This window comes from Cetorhinus maximus, chromosome 17 (genome assembly GCF_964194155.1).
Source record: "Cetorhinus maximus chromosome 17, sCetMax3.hap1.1, whole genome shotgun sequence".
Lineage (NCBI taxonomy): Eukaryota > Metazoa > Chordata > Chondrichthyes > Lamniformes > Cetorhinidae > Cetorhinus > Cetorhinus maximus.
The window spans coordinates 70,909,834-70,929,460 of record NC_135895.1 but is presented as its reverse complement, the minus strand read 5'-3'; the positions used below and the strand labels follow the sequence as shown (position 1 = coordinate 70,929,460).

The 19,627-nt window shown below is 46.3% G+C and overlaps 1 protein-coding gene across 1 annotated transcript in view; it reads right to left on the bottom strand.

Moving 5' to 3' along the window:
• Window positions 1-19,627, bottom strand: part of axdnd1 (axonemal dynein light chain domain containing 1) — a 248,778-nt gene that overhangs the window by 27,266 nt on the left and 201,885 nt on the right. Inside the window, exons 23-24 of the mRNA XM_078561454.1 lie at window positions 12,437-12,541; window positions 7,470-7,502 (exon numbers count right to left, since the gene is read on the bottom strand). Of these exons, the coding sequence (XP_078417580.1) occupies window positions 7,470-7,502; window positions 12,437-12,541 (138 nt within the window). The remainder of the gene's footprint in view (window positions 1-7,469; window positions 7,503-12,436; window positions 12,542-19,627) is intronic.

The window sequence follows — 19,627 nt, the reverse complement described above, 5'->3', positions numbered from 1 at the left end:
ACTGTCACCATCAGTGGCAGAAGCGTCATGAGGAGTTGGATCCAGTGCAGGAAAGGATTTAATTACTTCATATGCTCTGCAAAGTGAGCGCTACCATCAACCCTCAGGATATGTCTCTGGGTATTCACCTTCCAGCAGCCACATCAGCGGAGGAGCAGAGCACATGCTGCTTCTGAACATGCATGGGGTGTGTGCCAAGGCACTTACTCACCCCTCAGAATAGCACTGAGTCATAGTGCTACTAGAGGACCTGCTAGCACCGAAACATGCCCCTCCAATGAATTGCAGCAGATGCCACTGGCAGTACGATAGCAATGCTCCCTTTTGTCCTTGCAGGAGAAACAAGCACATAATGACCAAGGAAGGGTCCTAACAGGAGATGATCATCATCGTAGTGGAGGATTGAGTAATGGAAATTGCAAGGATCATGGACCAGGAGGAAGACTTCCCCCACAAAATCAGCACTCAGGGTGGAGATGGTGATTAACAGAAGACAATTTGCATATCATGGGGGTGCACTGCATTCCACCTGTCCAATAGCAGGCTGAATAATGAGTTGCATTGGGAAGCCTCAGCACTGTAGAGGCCTCTGCACTCAAAGGCTACCCGTTATGATCTCTTCTTGTGTCTCCACAGGTGCAAGCATCCAACTCACAAGACCTTCTCTCCATCACCGGCCCAAGATGACCACCAAGGAACTGAAGGAGCAATGAAGCACTGTCACACCTCACAATGCACCATCACTGGTACTCTCACCTCAATGGGTCCTCACTTGTGTTTAGATAGGGTGACACCGGGTGAGGAGCACGTTACCAGAGTGCAGGAGGCAGCTGTGGTCAGTTCCCCTTGAAGGCGGGTGGACAGACACAGCCCTGGTCAGGTGGGCTCAGAAGCAGGGCTCACGATTCACTGGAAAGGAGGCTTTACCTATTTCAGCAGCAGATGTCCCCCCACATATTGGAGTCCCCTGAGGCAGTGCAGAATCAAGGGCAGAGAATGGAGAAGTAAATCCAGCTCATGTACACCATAGTGGGTAAGGCCTATGAGCACATGAGCTCCTCCATCGGGAGACTGGACAACCTCATGGGGAACCATAAGTGGTAGCATTTGGAGTTCATATAGGAAATGTGCACTGATGTCCACAGAATGCATGCCACACTGTATTGCCTGGACTGGTCAGTGGCATCAAATTATTGGTGGGGATGCCAGTTGTATCCCAGCTGGTGCTCCCCTCCAGCCATCCAGAGTGCTTGCCAAGGGTTGAGAATTTCAGGAGGTTCCGTCATTATCCTTGGCCTCCTTGGCATCACTGACAGTGAGATGTTTGTGCAGCAGGGCCATGAATGAGGCTGGTCCAGCAACGATACAGGTGCAGCAGCCTTTGGAGAAATCCCCAAGGGATTTAAGAGGCTGACCACCACATGCGTCTCAGCTGCAAGGCGAGATTAGTGAATACGTTGCCTCCACCTCCTCCAATGCCACAGGGTTCTGTAGAAATGATCGAGTGTGGACATCAACGCGTCATGTACTGAGTGGCCAATGGGGTGTCCTCCTGCTGTAACTGTGCACTGTTTTCTTTTTTGAATACTATGTAAATAATGATACTTGAAGACACACTTGTGTGACTCTTTTTATTAATGGTGGAACAAGAAGTGGTATGAGGTGGTGAAAGTGTTCCACAACGATGACAGCAAAAGCTCCACGCAGATGTGCATCGGTAATAGTTTACATGTTCCAGGCTGCATCTTCAATGGAAGTGTTAGCACAGGCACCTCAGCATGAGTTCCATACCATGCCCTTCCATCCTGGGTTAGAGGGGCTCCACTGATATGTTCCTGAAATAAATTATCCCCAACATTCATGGCAACCTTGTGAGATCTTTACACCTTGCGCCATGCCCGGCCACCTCTCTGTGCAGCTGGAACACCTCATTGTTCTGCATCCTCCCCCTCAAACGCCTCCACCTCTTCTTCTCCCATGTCCTGTTGCTCTTCTTCCTCTGATGATCTGTTCCCTTCCAGGGCCTCCCCATCCTCAAGGTCCACATCTCTCTGGAGGACCATATTATGGAAAGCACAACACATCATCACAATGAGCGACACCCTTGCACACATATTACATGGCACCACCTGACCAGTCCAGACACCAGAAAATCATCTTCAGAAGATGATTTGCTCAATGGTTGTTCTAGTGAACAGGTGGCTTTGACTATATCGCCTCTGTGACTCTGTTTGGGATTAGTAACCATTTCTTCAAGGGATATCCCCTGGATCCAGCCACAATCTTAGGGGGTTAGAGTGAAGAGCTGCAACAACCTGGATTGGCAGAGGATGAAAGAGTCATGGCAGCAGCCAGGAAAAGAGTGCACATGGAGGAAGCCCTTGTTATGGCTGCAGACCAGTTGGACAATATGGGAACAGAAGTGCTTCCTGCTGATGAATCTGAGTGGGACATTGCTGGGTGCCTCAATGGCCATATGGATGCGACTGATGCTGCCCTGCACCCAGAGAATTCAGCAATGGTTGCAAAACCCACTGTCCTCTGTGCCTGCAAGGGTGGGTCTGTTATGAAATGAATGTATTGTCCAGCCCCGGCAAACAGGGTATCAGTGACCTACAAGATGCAGTGGTGTGCTACCATTTGCTAGATGCCACCAAGCTCTGCTACTGATCCTTGGAAGGAACAGAACTGAAAGTTCAAGACCTCTGACTTTGATGGCTACTGGTAAGGCATGGCACCAGTGTTGTGAAGTGCAAAGTTTTTGACAAAGTCACAGATCTCTGGGACCAGCTGTCTGGAGAGTCACAGGCTCCTGTGCACTGGTTTTTTGTCATCTCCGGGAAGTCTATCTTCACATGTAAATGCTGAGGGTATGGCCTTCATGTCCTTCCTGCCCCTCATCTTTCACCCCCGCCCTCCTAATGCCTGGGTGTCCAGGCTTCCTGCAGAGGGTGTAGCACAGGGCCCAAAGTAAGAGAGTTGTGCCCCTATTGCCAGTTGCAGCCTTCTTTGTGGTAAGCTGGTTGCCCAATTGTCCTTGGCACCCTTTCCCACCCCCATCCCGGTCTTATGTTCCCACGATGCCAGGAGAGTGATGACTCCCTACACTGCCCAATTGCTTACTGCTTACTCTCCCCACCACCTTTGTAGCACCAAAGGCATCAGTTTATCAAAGGCCAAGTCCCCCTGTTCATCATTCCTCCTTTTTTGGCACTGGGGTAATTCCCTGGGGCAGCCATGACTGGCTTTTCAATGAGTACCCACCTCCCTTCACCTGGTTTGCCCCAGACAGCACGTGCAGCCAGTGTGACTATAAGAATCTCAACACCCCCCCCCACCCATTAACAAGCTCTTAATGAGCTCCTCAACCACCTTTTTTGGCCTTAACCTGGGATTGGGCAGGATTGCAATCCTGCCTACCCCTACCTTGGTGAGCATATTTGGCAATGGTATTTTTGGGCCCTGTCTCGTGGGGTCCAAATATTCATCCCAGAGAACATAGTGAGAAGAAAATAAGTTTGAAATGGAAACAGGAAAAGCTGGCAATGTGGTATAGAACCAGCAGCCTACATTAAGAAGAAAAGCTAGGCCAACACCAAGAGAGCAGATTGCGCCATCAGCATGATGACCAAACTAAGGATCACCATCCCAATGCTAACTTGTCTTTCTCTACCCCAAAGCGGTGATTCACGCATGCCATATTGCCAGATCCCCTACTGAAAAGAAAGGTTAGATCTGAAATTATGCAAGTCAAATGCGGGGGTGGGGGGCAAAGTGCCTAATAAGATTGTAAAATCCTGTTCCTCGAGCTTGCATTGAGCTTCACTGGAAAAAAGTAGAAGGCCAGACAGAGATCAGAGTGGAGTGGGATGCGGAACTTAAGGGATAAAGAACTTGGGTACACTTGAGATGGATGGCGATGTTTGGTAACATGACCCCAGATGCCAGCAAAAACAAAGCAGCAATAAAGCAGCATAGTAACATTTAGTAAGTTTGCTTATGCAGTGGGAATGTGAGGAAGAACTTTCATGTACGGTGAGTGGTAACGACCTTAAACTCACTGCCCATGACGGTGGTGGAAGTGGAAACAATCAATGATTTCAAAAAGAAATTGGATGGGCACCTAAAGGAAATAAATTTGCAGGGCTATGATAATTTGGGGGGGTGCGGTGGGGGTGGAAATGGGACTGGCTAGATTGCTCCACGGAGAGTCGGTATGGACTCAATAGGCCAAATGGCCTATTTCTGTGCTGTACATTACTCTAATTCTCTATTATAGATCAACATAATACATCATGTAAATATGAAAATTTATGCTTCTAAAATACTTTATAAAAATATTATTTTATGTACTCATGTCGGCTTCCCTGGTGACAGAAGACTCGGTGAAGCCCCTTTCTCCTCCACCACCCCATGCACACATTGTATTCAACCCCTCTCCCACCACACACACACGCGCACACACACACGCCATTCTTTCCAACCCCCCTCCCTTCCAACCCATTCTCACTCAGCAGCCCCTCTTCTGAACCTGCTTTGTTCCCACTCACTCAGTGGTCCCTCTTCCCAACTACCTTCCCCCCACTCACTTACTTGGCAGCCCCTCTTCCCAATCCCCAAATCCCACACCTTCACTCACTCGTCTGCCTCTTTTCTCCAACCCCTCCACCAAATCACTCTTACTCAGCAGCCCTTCTTCACAGCACCCTCCCCCATTCACTCGGCAGCCCCTCTTTCTAACCCCTTCCCCGACCCACTCACTCACTCGGCAGCCCCTCTTCTAAATCCCCACCCACACTTATTCACTCAGCAGCCCCTCATCCCAACCCCCCACCTCCCACTCTCTCACTCATTTGGCAGCCTCGCCTTTCAGTCTTACAGCAATACCGACCTGCCCTGGGGCCCCACAGGACCCTTCATGGCCAGGCCACCATGACTCAAAACCAGCACCGATTCACTACAACCAGCTAAGACTCGGGCTCCGCTGCTCCCTCCTAACCCACCCACCCACCCACCCAAACTCTGCTATCTGCCAAACCCTTCAGCTCCACTGATCGTCCAAAAGCAGAGCATGCCCTCCCAGTGGGATGAGTGACAATAGCTGGGTCCGGACTGGTGCAAGGCCGAGTGGTGGCAGTTGGGTTTCAGGTCCAGACACGAGCTGTGATCGGACTTCCCATTCTGGAGTTCGCAGATTGCAGCCTGGACGTCAGAGATTGGCTGAAAGCACATGAGATTGAGGTCGAGTGCACAAACAACTATGGCGAGGCGGAGGTCGGAAAGTCATTTCCATGGGTGAATTTAATATTTACGAAGTCGGAATTCTGTCAAAAGGCAGAAATTTCTTATCTCTAGTTGGATAAAAGCTTGGCTTGAACTAGCACTAAATGTGGAACTGCTTAATAAGAAATAATGAAATAAGTAATACATTGTGGGACATACCATATAACTGATACATGGTACTGTTGGTTAGTTTTAACATTGTCAGATTCCTTTAACTGTACTTTCTTCTGCTGCACTGTTCATGTAGGTGCAGTAGACACCATTCAGTGAGATCACTGTTGTGATGTGGGGAGAGTACTCTGTAGTGCCAAACAAGGCATCCAGTCGCTCATTCACCGCATGCTATGGAATATCCACCTTGCTAGCCATTAAACAGCAGGATAGGGGTAGTGCTAGTCTTTCATTCGTCCTGAGGCTCCACATTCTGCCTTCATTATTTACCCCATATCACTCCTGTACAACTTTTGGGAACTAAGGGATGTGGGAATTGGTGAGAAAGTGGAGTTGAGGTCAAATATCAGCCATGATCTTATTGAATGGTGGAACAGGCTTGAAGGGCCATTTGGCCTAATGCTGCTCAAATTTCTTATGTTCTTAAAACTTGGAATTTGTATGAACCATTTTGTGTGTTTTAAAAAAGCCTCCAATATTTTCATTTTTAATTTTGAACAGGCATTCTTAAAGGAACCTTCTTCATGATGCTCCCTACACTAGGCTCAAGCCATGTATGGTCTTTTTGGTAGTGAGATCTGTACTTGTGCTACAACCTTTGACTGCAACAAGATTTGAAATCGTTCATTTTGGCAGGAAGAATAAAAAAGAAGCATATTATCTAAGTGGTGAGGGGTTGCAGAGCTCTGAGATTCAGAGTGATCTGGGAGTTCTAGTGCACGAATCACAAAAGGTTAGTATGCAGATACAGCAGATAATTAGGAAAGCTAATCGAATGTTATCATTTATCGTGAGGGGAATTGAATACAAAAGTAGGGAGGTTATGCTTCAGTTGTACAGGGCATTGATGAGACCACATCTGGAGTATTGTGTACAGTACAGGTCTCCTTATTTAAAGAAAGATGAAATGCAGGTTTACTAGTCCAATACCAGGAATGGGCAGGTTGTCTTATGAGGAAAGGCTGGACAAGTTAGGCTTGTATCCGCTGGAATTTAAGAGAGTAAGAGGTGACTTAGTTGGAACCTTTAAGATCCTGAGGGGTCTTGACAGGGTGGATGTGGAGAGGATGTTTCCTCTTGTGGGAGAATCTAGAACTAGGGGGTTACTGTTTAAAAATAAGGAGTCACTCATTTAAGACAGAGATAAGGAGAATTTTTTTCTCTCAGAGCATTGAAAGTCTTTGGAACTTTCTTCCTCTAAAGGCGGTGGAAGCAGAGTCTTTGAATATTTTTAAGGCGGAGGTAGATTCTTGATTAACAAGGGGGTGAAAGGTTATTGGGGGTAGACAGGAATGTGGGGTTGAGGTTACATTCAGATCAACCATGATCTTATTCAACGACAGAGCAGGCTCAAAGGGCCAAGTGGCCTACTCCTGGCTCCTAATTCATATGTTCATATGTACTTGCATCTTAAGCACAACTTGTAAAGCTACAAATATTTTAGTTGTGATCTGCTGTATCTTTCAGTATTCGTAAGATGCTTACTGTTTTCAGTGGAGCAGGAAGCTTCAAAATATTGTGGTACAATTTTATTTATTTAAAAAAAATCTTCCTTGGAACAGTCACTAACTTCAAAAGCTTTTTCTTCCTTTCTTCCTAATGCAGCCAGACTTGGAAACAAAGCTGGAATGTGCTAAGATATAGCAACCCATAAAGCCAACAAAGAAGCTAGCAGATGAATTTACTCAGTTTTAGTTGTCCCACTGGATTGATGAATAATTCTGTTTTAGTTTTATTCTGATGTGTAGGGAAAAATAAACAATGCATTTGTTCTCTGTTCATTTAAATCTTAGAATGTATGAATGGTTGATGATTTCTCAACTTTTCAACCAAACCACAATAATACAATTCTAATAAAAGCACTTGTGTAACATTATCACATCAGTCAGAGATATCACAAAGATATTATACACTCTGTGTAAAATAGACAGTACCTCAATCTTGGCATGTCTTTCCACTCCCTCTGCTTATTACTGTCATAAAAGCTATTAAGATTTAAGACAATACGAACTTACTCTGGTCTCAGTATCATCCATGGTGCTCAATCTCTGTAATATATGAAGGGGAAGGAAGGAGGAGTGAGAATAATCTCATTAGTTGTTACAGTATAAAAAACAAAAGCATTACAGAAATAACAAATAATAATTAGTAACATTCCTCAGTGTATTCATTCAAGTTGGCAGCAGGGTATGAAAGAAGGAATTTTCTCTGCTCAGCAAGTTTCTTGCAACCTGCTTCAAAAGTAATTGCATTATACATACGAACATACTCATTAAGAGCAGGAGTAGCCCATTTGGCCCCTAGAACCTCCTCTGCCATTTGATAAGAACATGGCTGATCTGATTGTGGCCTTAACTCTACTTTCCTGCCTACCCCCTAAACCCTTTGACTCCCTTGTCAGTCAAGAATTTATCTAACTCAGCCTTAAAAAAAAATTAAATGATCCACCCTCCACTGCTCTCTGGGGAAGAGAATTTCACAGACTAACCACCCTCAGAGAGAAAAGAAATTCTCCTAATCTCCATCTTAAATGGGAGACCCATTATTTTTAAACTCTAGTCTCCCCCATAAGGGGAAAAACCCTCTCAATAGCCACTCTATCAAGTCCCCTCAGAATCTTATGTTTCCGTAAGATCACCTTTGACTCTTCTAAACTCCAATGGATAAAGGTCCAACCTACCCAACCTTTCTTCATGATATAATCCCTTCATCCAAGGAATCAGTCAAGTGAACCTTCACTGAACTGCTTCCAATACAATTATATCCCTTCTTAAGTAAGGAGACCAAAACTGTACACAGTACTCCAAACGTGGTCTCACCAATGACCTGCACAACTGTCGTAAAATGTCCCTACTTTTACATTCCATTCCTTTTGCAATAAACGACAACATTCATTTGGCTTCCTAATCACATACAGTACCGGCATACTAACTTTTTGTGATTCATGTGCCAGGACACCCAGACCCCTCTGCACCACAGAGTTTTGCAACCTCTCTCCATTTAAATAATATACTATTTTTCCATTCTTCCTGCCAAAGTGGACAAGTTCACATTTTCCTACATTATACTCCATCTGCCAAATTTTTGCCCACTCACTTCTTCCTCCTTCAGGTACTGTGCCCTTAGGGTTGGTAACCATGGACTTCCATTGGTTTGGTCCATGATTATATTTAGCAAAGAACTGCAGTGGTTTGCTGTTGCCCTCTGCAGTATGGCTGACCAGGAAATTCTTCCACTCTTACCAACTGCCATCAGGCATATTGAAAGGACTAACAGGCTGATAATCAACCCGTTTGGCCACATTATGAATGCACCTTTCATAGCCATCAAGTAGCTTGAAGTAGGACTTGAACCCAGAACTTCTAGCCCAGAGGTAGGGATGCTACCACTGCACCACAAGACTCTCCTTCACGCTAACCTATCTAAATCCCTTTGCAGAAACCTTATATATGCTTCACAACTTAATCTCCCACCTATCTTTGTGTCATCAGCAAATTTAGGAACAACACATTCAATCCCTTTGACACTCCATTAGTTACAGCTTTTCAACCCAAAAATGACCCATTTATCTCTATTCTCTGCTTCCTGTTAGCTAACCAATCCTCTATCCATGCTAATATGTTACCCCCGACTCCATGAGCTCTTATATTGTGTTTGAAGTGGCACCTTGCCAAATACCTTTTGGAAATCCAAGTACACCACATCTATAGGTTCCCCTTTATTCACATTGCTTTTACTTCCTCAAAAGTACATTATTAAATTAGTTAAACGAAAAAGGAATGCACAACACCTAGGTGCATTATAACTGTAATGACTGTCTCCTTTGCAATATCTAGATGACATCCTGAGATATATATAATGAGTTTGCCATCCACAGTGCCTTTTCAGTTTTAGTCTGACTTAAGAACATAAGAAATAAGACCAGGAATAAATCATACCGCTCCTTGAACCATCAGCTATTCAATATGATCATGACTGAACTTTTACAACAACTCCACTTGCCCATGCAATCTCATATTCCTTGATTTCTTTAGTGCTCAAAATTTATTGATTTCAGTCTTAAATATACTCATCGAATGAGCATCCACAGCGTTTTGGGGTACAGAATTCCAAAAATTTGCAACCCCTTGAGTGAAAAAAATTTCTCCTCATTGCAATCCTAAATGCACTTCCCCACCTTATCCTGAGATTATGACTCCTAGTCCTAGATGATCTAACCAGGAAAAACTACTTCTTCTCTACTCTGTTCAGATACCTAAGAATGTTATACATTTCAATGAGATCATCTCTTTTTCTTCCAAACTCCAGAGAATATAGGGCCATTCTGCTCATTTTCTCAAAATAGACAGTACTCCCATTTAAGGAATCGGTCTGGTGAACAATTGTTGCACCCTCCCTAAGGAAAGTATGTCCTTCCTTAGGTAAGGAGACCAAAATGGTATTAGTACTCCATCTGCAGACTCACCAAAGCCTTATATAATTGCGACAAGACTTAATTTTATATTCCAACCCCTTAGGAATAAAGGCTAACATACAATTTGCCTTCTTAATTGCTTTCTGTATCTACTTGTTTCTGTTAATTGTGTACAAGGACCCCCAAATACCCATGAATACCAATAATTACTGATCTCTCACCTTTTAAAAAACATCTGTTTTACATTCTTCCTATCAAAATGAATAATTTCACACTTCCCCACTTTATCTTCCACCTGTCACCTTCTTGCCAATCACTTATCCAATCTCTATCCTCTTGCAGGCTTCGTCACAGATTACTTCCCCACCTAGCTTTGTATCGTCAGCAAACTCTCATTTAAGTCTTTGGTAGAGGAGGCTAAATTTTATAACCCCCAAAAGCAGGGACTGTGACATGGAAATAGCTCCCTCCTGTTGCTTCCACTGCAAGGAGGATGTTATCTTCATATTATTGCCACGTGCAACCAGGGCTAACTGTGCAGTTGAGTGGCTGCATGCTTCAGCTGGGGAATCTAAATTGTGAGAGGTTAGCACCACTTAAAGCTAGCTTGCACTACTTAAGGCCAGTCTCTTAAAGAGGAGATGCATTGTAGCTGGAGCAGGTGCTGGAAATCATGTGGAACCCATTCTGACCCTACCTAATAACTTACTATTTCCTACTCTGGTGCTATCTCGCCCAGAATTCTGTGTACCTTGGTATTCCTCTCTGATATTTCCTCCTGGTTCCCACAACCCTATAAAGTTAGTATAAACATTCCCAATAGTACTAGCAAACATCCTGCAAAGAACTCAGTCCCAGCTCTATTCAGGTGCAATACATCCAGCCAGTACAGGTTCCATCTCCCTAGAGCCGGTGCCAATGTCCCAAGAATCTTCCTCCTGCCACACATCTTTCCAGCCACACATCCTCCTATTTTTATACTCACTTGTGTGTGGTGCTGGGAGTAATCTGAAGATTACTACTTTTGAGGTCTTGTTTGCTAGTTTCCTATCTAGCTCCATAAATTTTAACTGCAAGACCACATCCTTCTATCTATGTCCTTCATACCAACGTAGACCACCGTAGACTGCTGGCTGTTCACTCTCCCCCTTCTCAGGGTGCTCTGCAACCATTCAGTAACATCCTTGATCCTGGCACCAGTGAAGCAACACATCATCCTGGGTTCATGTCTAAGGCCACAGAAACACTCTCCTTGAGTCCTCCCTCCTTCTTGTTATTTAAAGCCTTATCTATTGCCCAAGCATTTAATTAGCCAGGACATCGATCCCAACCTAGTTTAAGTGGAATCCATCCAAACGAAACAGCCTCCTCTTGGTCTGATACTGGTGCCAGTGCCCATGAATTGAAATCTTGCCTCCCATACCATTCTTTCAGCAATGAATGTTTGTCCCTATGGCAATTTGCACATGGCACAGGTAGTCATCCAGAGATTAGTACCTTTGATGTTATGCTTTTTAATTTTTACCTTGGCTCCTCAAAATCCCTCAGAACATCATTCCTGATTTTACCTATGTTACTGGTTCCCACGTGGGCCACGACAACTAGATTCTCCCACTCCAAGCCTTTTCCAGCCCCAAAGAGATGTTGTTAACACTGGCAGCAGAAGGCGACACAACCTCCAAGATTTAAAAACAGGAGCTTTCTAAGAAAGTTATATGGAGAAAAGCTTTCCTCTAAGTTGGCTTTTAAAGGTTCAAAGCATTATCATTGGGTTAAAGGGAAGGCAATAGCAGCCACCTGAATTTGCCATCTATAACTTCAGTAGCTTGACCAGACCATATCAGAAATCCCAGGTTTGAGTTAGCTGATCTCATCTGGGCTGGTAGTAGAGGTAACACAAATGATACAGAGTTTCTCTCCACAACCCAATTGGAAAGCAGTCTATGGGACCTGAGGCTGTGCTTACCCCATAGTTTATTTCTGACTTTTCAATAATACTAATCAGAAAATCTTGAATGATGAAAATTAAGACTGGCTACTCCATACTCCAACGTGTGTTATCAACTTCAAGACAGTGGGAGAAAAGCAAAGAGGGAAAGAGTTGAACAAAAAGCCTTGTTTTCATTCTGATCCACCAAATCACTTCCTTTGGAAAGTGTGCGTGGATATCAGCAAGTACAAGATCAAACTCACTGATATGTCACTGTCCCTACTGCACCTCTCCAATCTTTACTAAAATTTGCTGACACTCATGGATAAAGTTTACAAATTTGCACTACTGCTTCAAGGAGTTTAACGATATAATTCCATATTGACATATTGATAAACCTTAGAACTTAGGGAATTCTCTTGGTACACATCTCACTTAACCATATACTATCTCAAAATAAGCAGAATAGCATTCCTCTGACTGCAATTGTGTTGTTCAGCAAAAGGTGGTATATTTCAGCACTCCAGTATTACTATTCTTTTGTAATAAATTTAGAGCTAAGAAGTGGTTAGTGATATATCTTTTCTACTAAAACAGTCATTCATCCTTAAGAAAAAGCACACGTTGCTTGACTTTACCTGGAAAGATTCAGTGGTCATAGCCCCATCAGCACTTTCTATTTCTCCTTGCAATAGCACAGATAGTTCAGAATCAGTCGCCCCTAGTATTTCGGTGGCTGAGCCCTGCAGTGCGAAGGAGAAATGGGGAGGAATAATAACATAGCAATCTATTTACAGTTTAAAAAAATTATGCAGCATGGTACAACACAAAAACAGCAATTGATAGCATTTCTTAGACATACAGTGTATATAAATTCAAACTTGACAGCCAGTGCATGAAAGAAAGAATTTCCCCTGTACAGAAAGTGATAGATAAATATCTATTTTTTTTCCATCATTTTCTGGTTTTAACCAAAAATAGACAAGAATGCACATCCACTTCTCTACTCAAGTTAGCAAAGGAAAATACACCTATATGCTAATACAGAAATTGGAGAAGGAGAAGTGCAGTCATGTGTATGTTAAAGTGAAAACTGCTGTCTGCTATGCAACATCAAGATGACCACAATACCAAAGATACTTAATTATAAACATTTAGTTGTGTGTGTGTCAAAGATTGCTAAAAGTGAAGAAAGAAAGTCTTGCAGTTATATAGTACTTTTCATGACTTCAGGATATTCCAAAGCACTCTACAGGTTGAATTTAAAGGTAAGGCCCTGTGGGACAGAATACTATATTCATTTAATAAGTGTCCTTTCACATCAGCGAGCAAAATCTAGATCAAAATTATTGCACAAAAGTTGTTCCATTGCCACCTGTAATGTAAAGAAGTGTTTGGGGTGGATTCAACTCAGTTCTGAATCTAAAGTAAAAATGACAATTTACCACCAACTGTTCATCATTTAAGGAAATCAAAAAGAACATTTAGCATAGGAAACAAAATATCACAATAGTGGAATTATGCACTGTGCTTTTATAGAAGTTTGAATTATTTTTTGATAGAGATCAATCGGCAGAACTAGATTCCTCAGTTCATAACACACAATTCTGAGTGAAGATATTGCAAATTCAAGACCCAACCTAAGCTTTCAGCATATGCTTTAGGGTAAAACTACAGTACTGTACCGAGAAAATGCTACATTCATTGATGTGTTACCTTTCAGGTGAGACATCAAATATGAAAACAGCGGAGTCCTGCTCATAGGAACAGGAGCATGAGGAAGAGGAGGAGGAGATAAATTGAGACTTGCTGGGAAGATGCCAGAGGAAGGGAAATAAGTAATCAAAATGGTGGGAGAATGAATCAAAGCGTTACATAGGGAATGGTCCCTTTGGGATTGGAAGTTATGGGCAGAATTTTCGGCTTGACGTGCAGAGGACAGGCCCCTCACGCCAGCGTGTAAAATGACGCATGGTGATGTCAGGCGAGCGTCCCGACGTCACCGCGAAATTTCACTGGGAGGGCACGCGATTAAGTTCGACGCGCGCTCGCCATTAATTAACGGGCTAGTTAAGGCCCTTAAATCATCAATCGACGGCGATTTTCATGCGCCCATGCGATCTTCGGGTCGGCGCACCGGGCAGGCGGGTAAGAGACTTTTTAATGAAACTCATCCACGGGCGGGATAAGAGGGCTCAGTGGGGTCGTTAATCTGGTCTGTAAAGTATTTATTACAGAAAGTTTTTTAAACATGCCTGTGTGATCTGTAACAGTTCAGAACGAATTCCAGCAGCTTTCTGTGTAATTTGAACCTTCAGGTCAGCACTCTGCAGTCGGTAATCTCTATCGGGTCTGCAGCTTTCCAGAGCCCTCCCTTTAGTTTGGGTATGGGTTCTGACATCTCCACTGGAAGCAGCTCCTCTGAGGAGGGAGGGCTAGAATAAGGAGGAGGTCAGGAGTGCACATTCAGCCTCCAGGGGAGCTACCATTGGGAGTATAGGCGCAGGCACACAGGGCAAAAAAGGTAGTCCAAAGTGGAAGGGACCACAGAAGACGCCACTATCCTGCTGCCAGGGTATACAGGCAGCGAAGCAGCTACCTCAATATGACTGAGGTGCAGTGCCGAAGGAGGCACCGACTGTCAAGGAAGACAGTCAACCATATCTGTCAGATGATTGGCCCTGAGATCTATCCTAGCTGTATGGGCGGACACCCCATGCTAGTGGCTCTGAAGGTTACAGTTGCCCTCAATTTCTATGCCTCTGGTTCCTTCCAAGGCTCGGTGGGTGATCTTTGCAGTGTCTCCCAATCAGCTGTCCACACTTCTGTCAAGCAGGTCACAGACGCTCTGTTCAGGCATGCATTGACCTTCATCCACTTCTGCTGGGACCAGGCAAGCCAGGCACAGCGAGCCAGAGGCTTCGTGGCCATTGCTGGTTTCCCCCGCGTCCAGGGTGCAATAGACTGCACACATGTGGCCATCATGGCGCCAGCAGGTGAGCCCGGTGCCTTCGTCAACAGGAAGGGCTTCCACTCCATGAACGTGCAGATAGTGTGTGATCACCGGATGCTGATTCTACAAGTCTGTGCAAGGTACCCAGGCAGCTCCCACGACACCTACATCCTCAGACACTACCAGGTTCCGGGGCTCTTCAGTGCTCCGGCTCGGCTTGACGGATGGCTGCTGGGTGACAAGGGCTATCCCCTCAGAAGGTGGCTCTCTCCTTCTCCTCTCCGCCATCCAATATCAGAAGCTGAGCAGCGCTACGATAGGTGCCACACCTCCACAAGGGCTGTGGTGGAGAGAGCCATCGGTCTTCTCAAGATGCGCTTCCGATGCCTGGACCGCTCAGGGGGCAGTACTCCCCAGATCATGTGTTGCTGATAGTGGTTGCATGCTGCGCTCTTCACAATCTTGCGCTGGAAAGGGGGGACGCAGTGGACGATGAAGACGTTGATGCAGTGGATGCGGCTGCACACGATGAGTCCAGCGGTGAGTCCAAGGATGAGGAAGCACAGGGGAATGCTGAGGAGCTAAACGCTGACCCGGGACTACACCAAGGAGGCAGGGACACCCGGGAGACTTTAATCCAACAAACCTGCAGCTAGCTCCACACAAATAGATCAGCTGTACCAGCCTTGCCTGGCGCTTCCACACTCGGCACTTTTTAGTGCTAAATCTGCCAGGTCATCGACTGCAACAAAAGGCTTTGGACATAATGTCGACTCAAACACTCATGACATTTATCTTAAACATACAAGTGCAGAACAAAGGAGCCACCCTCAGCCACGGTAACACATCTGGGTTTAATTTTAACTATCTGAAGTTCTCACAAATTCAAAATAAAACATTAATCAAGCAGAAACAAATAATAAGTACCTAATCTTGGGCCAACACAAAAGCACCAGTGAGAAACCCGTGGTGTGCCTAAGGTGCCTTATGCTTACATTTACGGGTACTACATCTTGGTGCCACCCCATCGCTCAGAGTGGCATGTGAGAAAGCCTGCTGAGTCTGCTGTCCTGTTGGCCCAGATGACCTTGGCGGTCGTCTCCTGGCCCGTAGAGTTTGTGCTGGGCCCGCCTGTTGCACAGCTGCCATCTCTCCAGTCGTCGCAGCCTCACCCGATGAAGCGGTCACTGGGAGAGGGGCAGGGCAGCTGGTGTCCTCCTCCAGAGCACTGTGAGAGGAACCCGCAGATACGATAGGCAGCTGCTGGGCCGCGGTGAGGTCGCCTCGGACCTCCCAGCTCACCGTGGATGGATAGACAACGAATTGGGAAGCTTGAAGCCCACACCAACTCCCACATTGGCAATGACCATCTATGGCCAATGGGGTTGTGAGGGCTTGCAGGTCCAAGCGTAACCCCAGGAGAACCTGATTGTTCTCCTGGAGGCGCCTCTCCACGAGAGTTGCCACTGTCTCCATGGAGGAAGCATGAAGCTCTGCCATGAGGCTCATTGCATCAGTGATGCTTCACGAGGACTCCTCCACGACAGACACCAAGCGAAGCATAATCTCATGAATCACTCCAAGATGCTCCCGCACACCCCGCCGCATTTCCTGCAGCTGGTGCATCACATACGAATCCAGAAGCACATCATCACGCACCGACTGGGCATATGCCTGGTCCCCTGCAGTCCTCCGACTGCTGCCGCCATCAGCACTCTCTGTCTCTGCCAGCTCCTCCAGCGATTGTGAATGGAGATTGCCCTCTCCACTGTGCCCTGGGACACTAGCCGATGTTCCAATGCCCACCAAGGTGTTAGTATCTGCGCTGGTGCCTGCCTCATAGAAATGGTGTGACGCAGGTGATACTTGAGGGCCCTCTGGCGTGAGAGGAGGCATCTGCAGTTCCTCCTGGCGGCCAGCCGCTGATGATGCTGAAATGAACAATAAGGACAGTGGATCAGTTAGCGTGCACACAGTGACACACTTCATCCCTTTTCCCCTGGCTTATTATGCGCTCAACCTTCCAGAACCTATGGACATGAATATTGGTGGGGTGGCAAACATTGAGGAGGATACCCTTACATTACAGGTGGATATAGATGGTCAGATGGCCTAAGGAATGCCAAATGGAATGTTATGTGGATAAATGTGAGGTGGTGCACTTGGGCAGGACAAACAAGGCACGGGAATACACGATGAATGGTAGGACCGTGGAAAGTAAGGAGGATCAGAGGGACCTTGCTGTGTATGTCGACAGGCCCCTTAAGGTAGCGGGACAGGTACATAAGCTGTTTAAGAAGGCAAATGCCATACTTGTCTTTATTAGCCAAGGATTAGAATATAGGAGCAGGGAGGTAATGTTCCAAGTGCAGAAAACGCTGCCTAGGCCACAGCTATAGTTCAGCGTGCAGTTGTGAAATGCGCTTGACGGGAGGGATGTGATTGGAGTGGACAGAGTGCAGAGGTCGTTGACCAGGATGCTGGCTGGGCTGGAGAGTTTGACTTATGAAGAGACATAGCATAGACTGGGGTTATTTACCCTGGAGCAAAGGAGATTGAAGGGTGACATTATTGAGGTTTATAACATTATGAGGGGCATAGATAGGCTCGACAGCAAGGAACTTTTCCCCTTGGAGAGGGATGAGTAACCAGGTGGCATAGATTAAACGTAAGGGGCTTGAGGTTGACAGGTGATGTGATGAGCAAATTTTGCACACAGAGTGTGTTGGGAATGTGGAACGCACTGCCCGAAAGGGCGGTGGATGCAGAAACCCTCCTAACATGTAATAAGTACTTGAATGTGCAGTTGCAATGCTGGGAAATGGGATAAGGCGACTTAGGAAGGTGTTTGACGCACGCATCTTCGAAGGGCCGAAGGACCTTTCTCTATGATCCACGCCTCTGACTCTATCACTCTATGACCGAGCAATGTTGCAACAATAACAAATCAAGCAATCATCAGTGCTATGGATGTTGGGAGGACATTGCGGATCTCACTGTTAGCCTCAAATACCTGGCCATTCCACCCCAGCCTCACCGACACCAGTTGACCTGGGCGCATGGCGCTTCAAGCTCCAGGGCCTCCTGCTCGAAGCAGCTCAACATCATCAGGTGAGCCTGGCCACCTCCAGCCCTCGAACGCTCAGACACATTGTGAGCATTCTTCTCCTGAAAAACAGAGAAGACCATTCATTGCGGTAATTTGCACATGGACTCTGCACACACACACCGCACCCCAACCACAGTGGGCCATATCAGGCCTCCAGTGCCTCCTCTCCCCACTACTGCTGATCAGTCACACAAAGATAGTACTCCCAAAACCCCCCCGCAACGGCCGCCTTGGACACATTCTGCGTTCATCACTTTAGGAAACACACGGTCTTTGCTTCAATATCAAGGAGGCGCAACTATGTGCAGCGTCGAGGGCAGTAGATGGTTCTTGGCCACGGCACCTTGAGGCTCCCCTTCCCCAATCTCATCATCGCGAATAGGACAAGTGTTGGAGTTCTGAGTATGCGCCTAGCTGCATCTCTTGCAGGTTGCCCCCCAACTAGTCATTTGCAACTAAGAGCAACACATGGTGCGGGGGAGAACTCATCTCCTTAAGAACCACTCAGGCTGATCTAAGCATGGGCACTATCTGCTTGCCCACCCAGCGTACAAGAAATGTCCAACATGATTCAATGCAGTCACAGCAGTAAAACTTCGGAGGGGGGCCTCAAAGGCTAAGGCTACCTGCTGGGTTAAATGCCCAATGCCAACATGGTACTCACCCTTCCAGAGCGCAAAAATCATTGAAGTGCTTACGGCACTGGATCCAGGTGCACCGCATCACGTTGCTGGAGCTCAACACCTCCAATACCTCCTCCCAGGCACGTTTGGTCATGTGGGGGGCCTCTTTCTTCCATCCTGGGGGACCAACACCTCCCGCCATGCTGCCATCTCCTCGAGGAGGGCAGCAAGGCAGTCATCAGGAAAGTGAGGGGCGCATTGGCCCCCCGCTGGCCTACCCTGTAGCCTGCCCTGCGCCTGTGGCAGACTCTGCAGCCTGCCCTGCTCCTCTGCCCTTCCCTCCAGTGTGACCTGCTCAGCCGACCCCCTGCAGTGTGACCTGGAAGTGGCCATTGTGAGCAGCCTACAGGAGGCTGCCAGGCCTTCCTTTAAACAGGCTGCCAGGTCGCCATTGGATCCGGCGGTCTGAGCACGCCCGCTGCAGCCCACACACTCCCACTATTCACGGGAGTCGGCCAATGCCTTAATTGGCCCGCCCATGCAAAATGACGGCACGGACCTGATCGCGAGCGCCAATCGGGTCTGCACCCACCGGCGGCCGCTCCAACTCCGCCCGCCCAACAGGCAGAAAATTCTGCCCTATATGTTAGGTAGTGGGATCATGCTGTAGATGATCTTGTTAAGGTGCAGGTTCATGGGATGGAAGGTATGCACAAGAAGGACCAGAGGACTATAGCAGAGGTGAGGGAGATGAACCCAGTGGAGGGTCCTGTTTGCGATGGTGGTGGGGAATCCTCAGGACTGTGTTGCTTGGCTTTGCAAGCAGGGATGAGAGCGGCCAAAGACAAAAAGATCTGAAAATTAGTGGCCGAAGACAAAAAGGTCTGAAAATTTTTGTGACAAGGAATCGTGTAATTATAGCACTTTTTATGATCTGTAGTGAAGTGCAAATGCTTCTAGGTCACTTCAAATGGGTGGAATTATTGGACTTCAAGTGGGTAGAAACATTAGCTTTCTCTTTGTTTACCTTCTATTACCATCAAGGCAGTGAACCAATGCATTTGTAGAAAATCACCAAAGTGACCTCAGCGCTTCAGCTTTAAATGCAGTTAGTATTGACTTCATTCTGTATTACATGCACTAA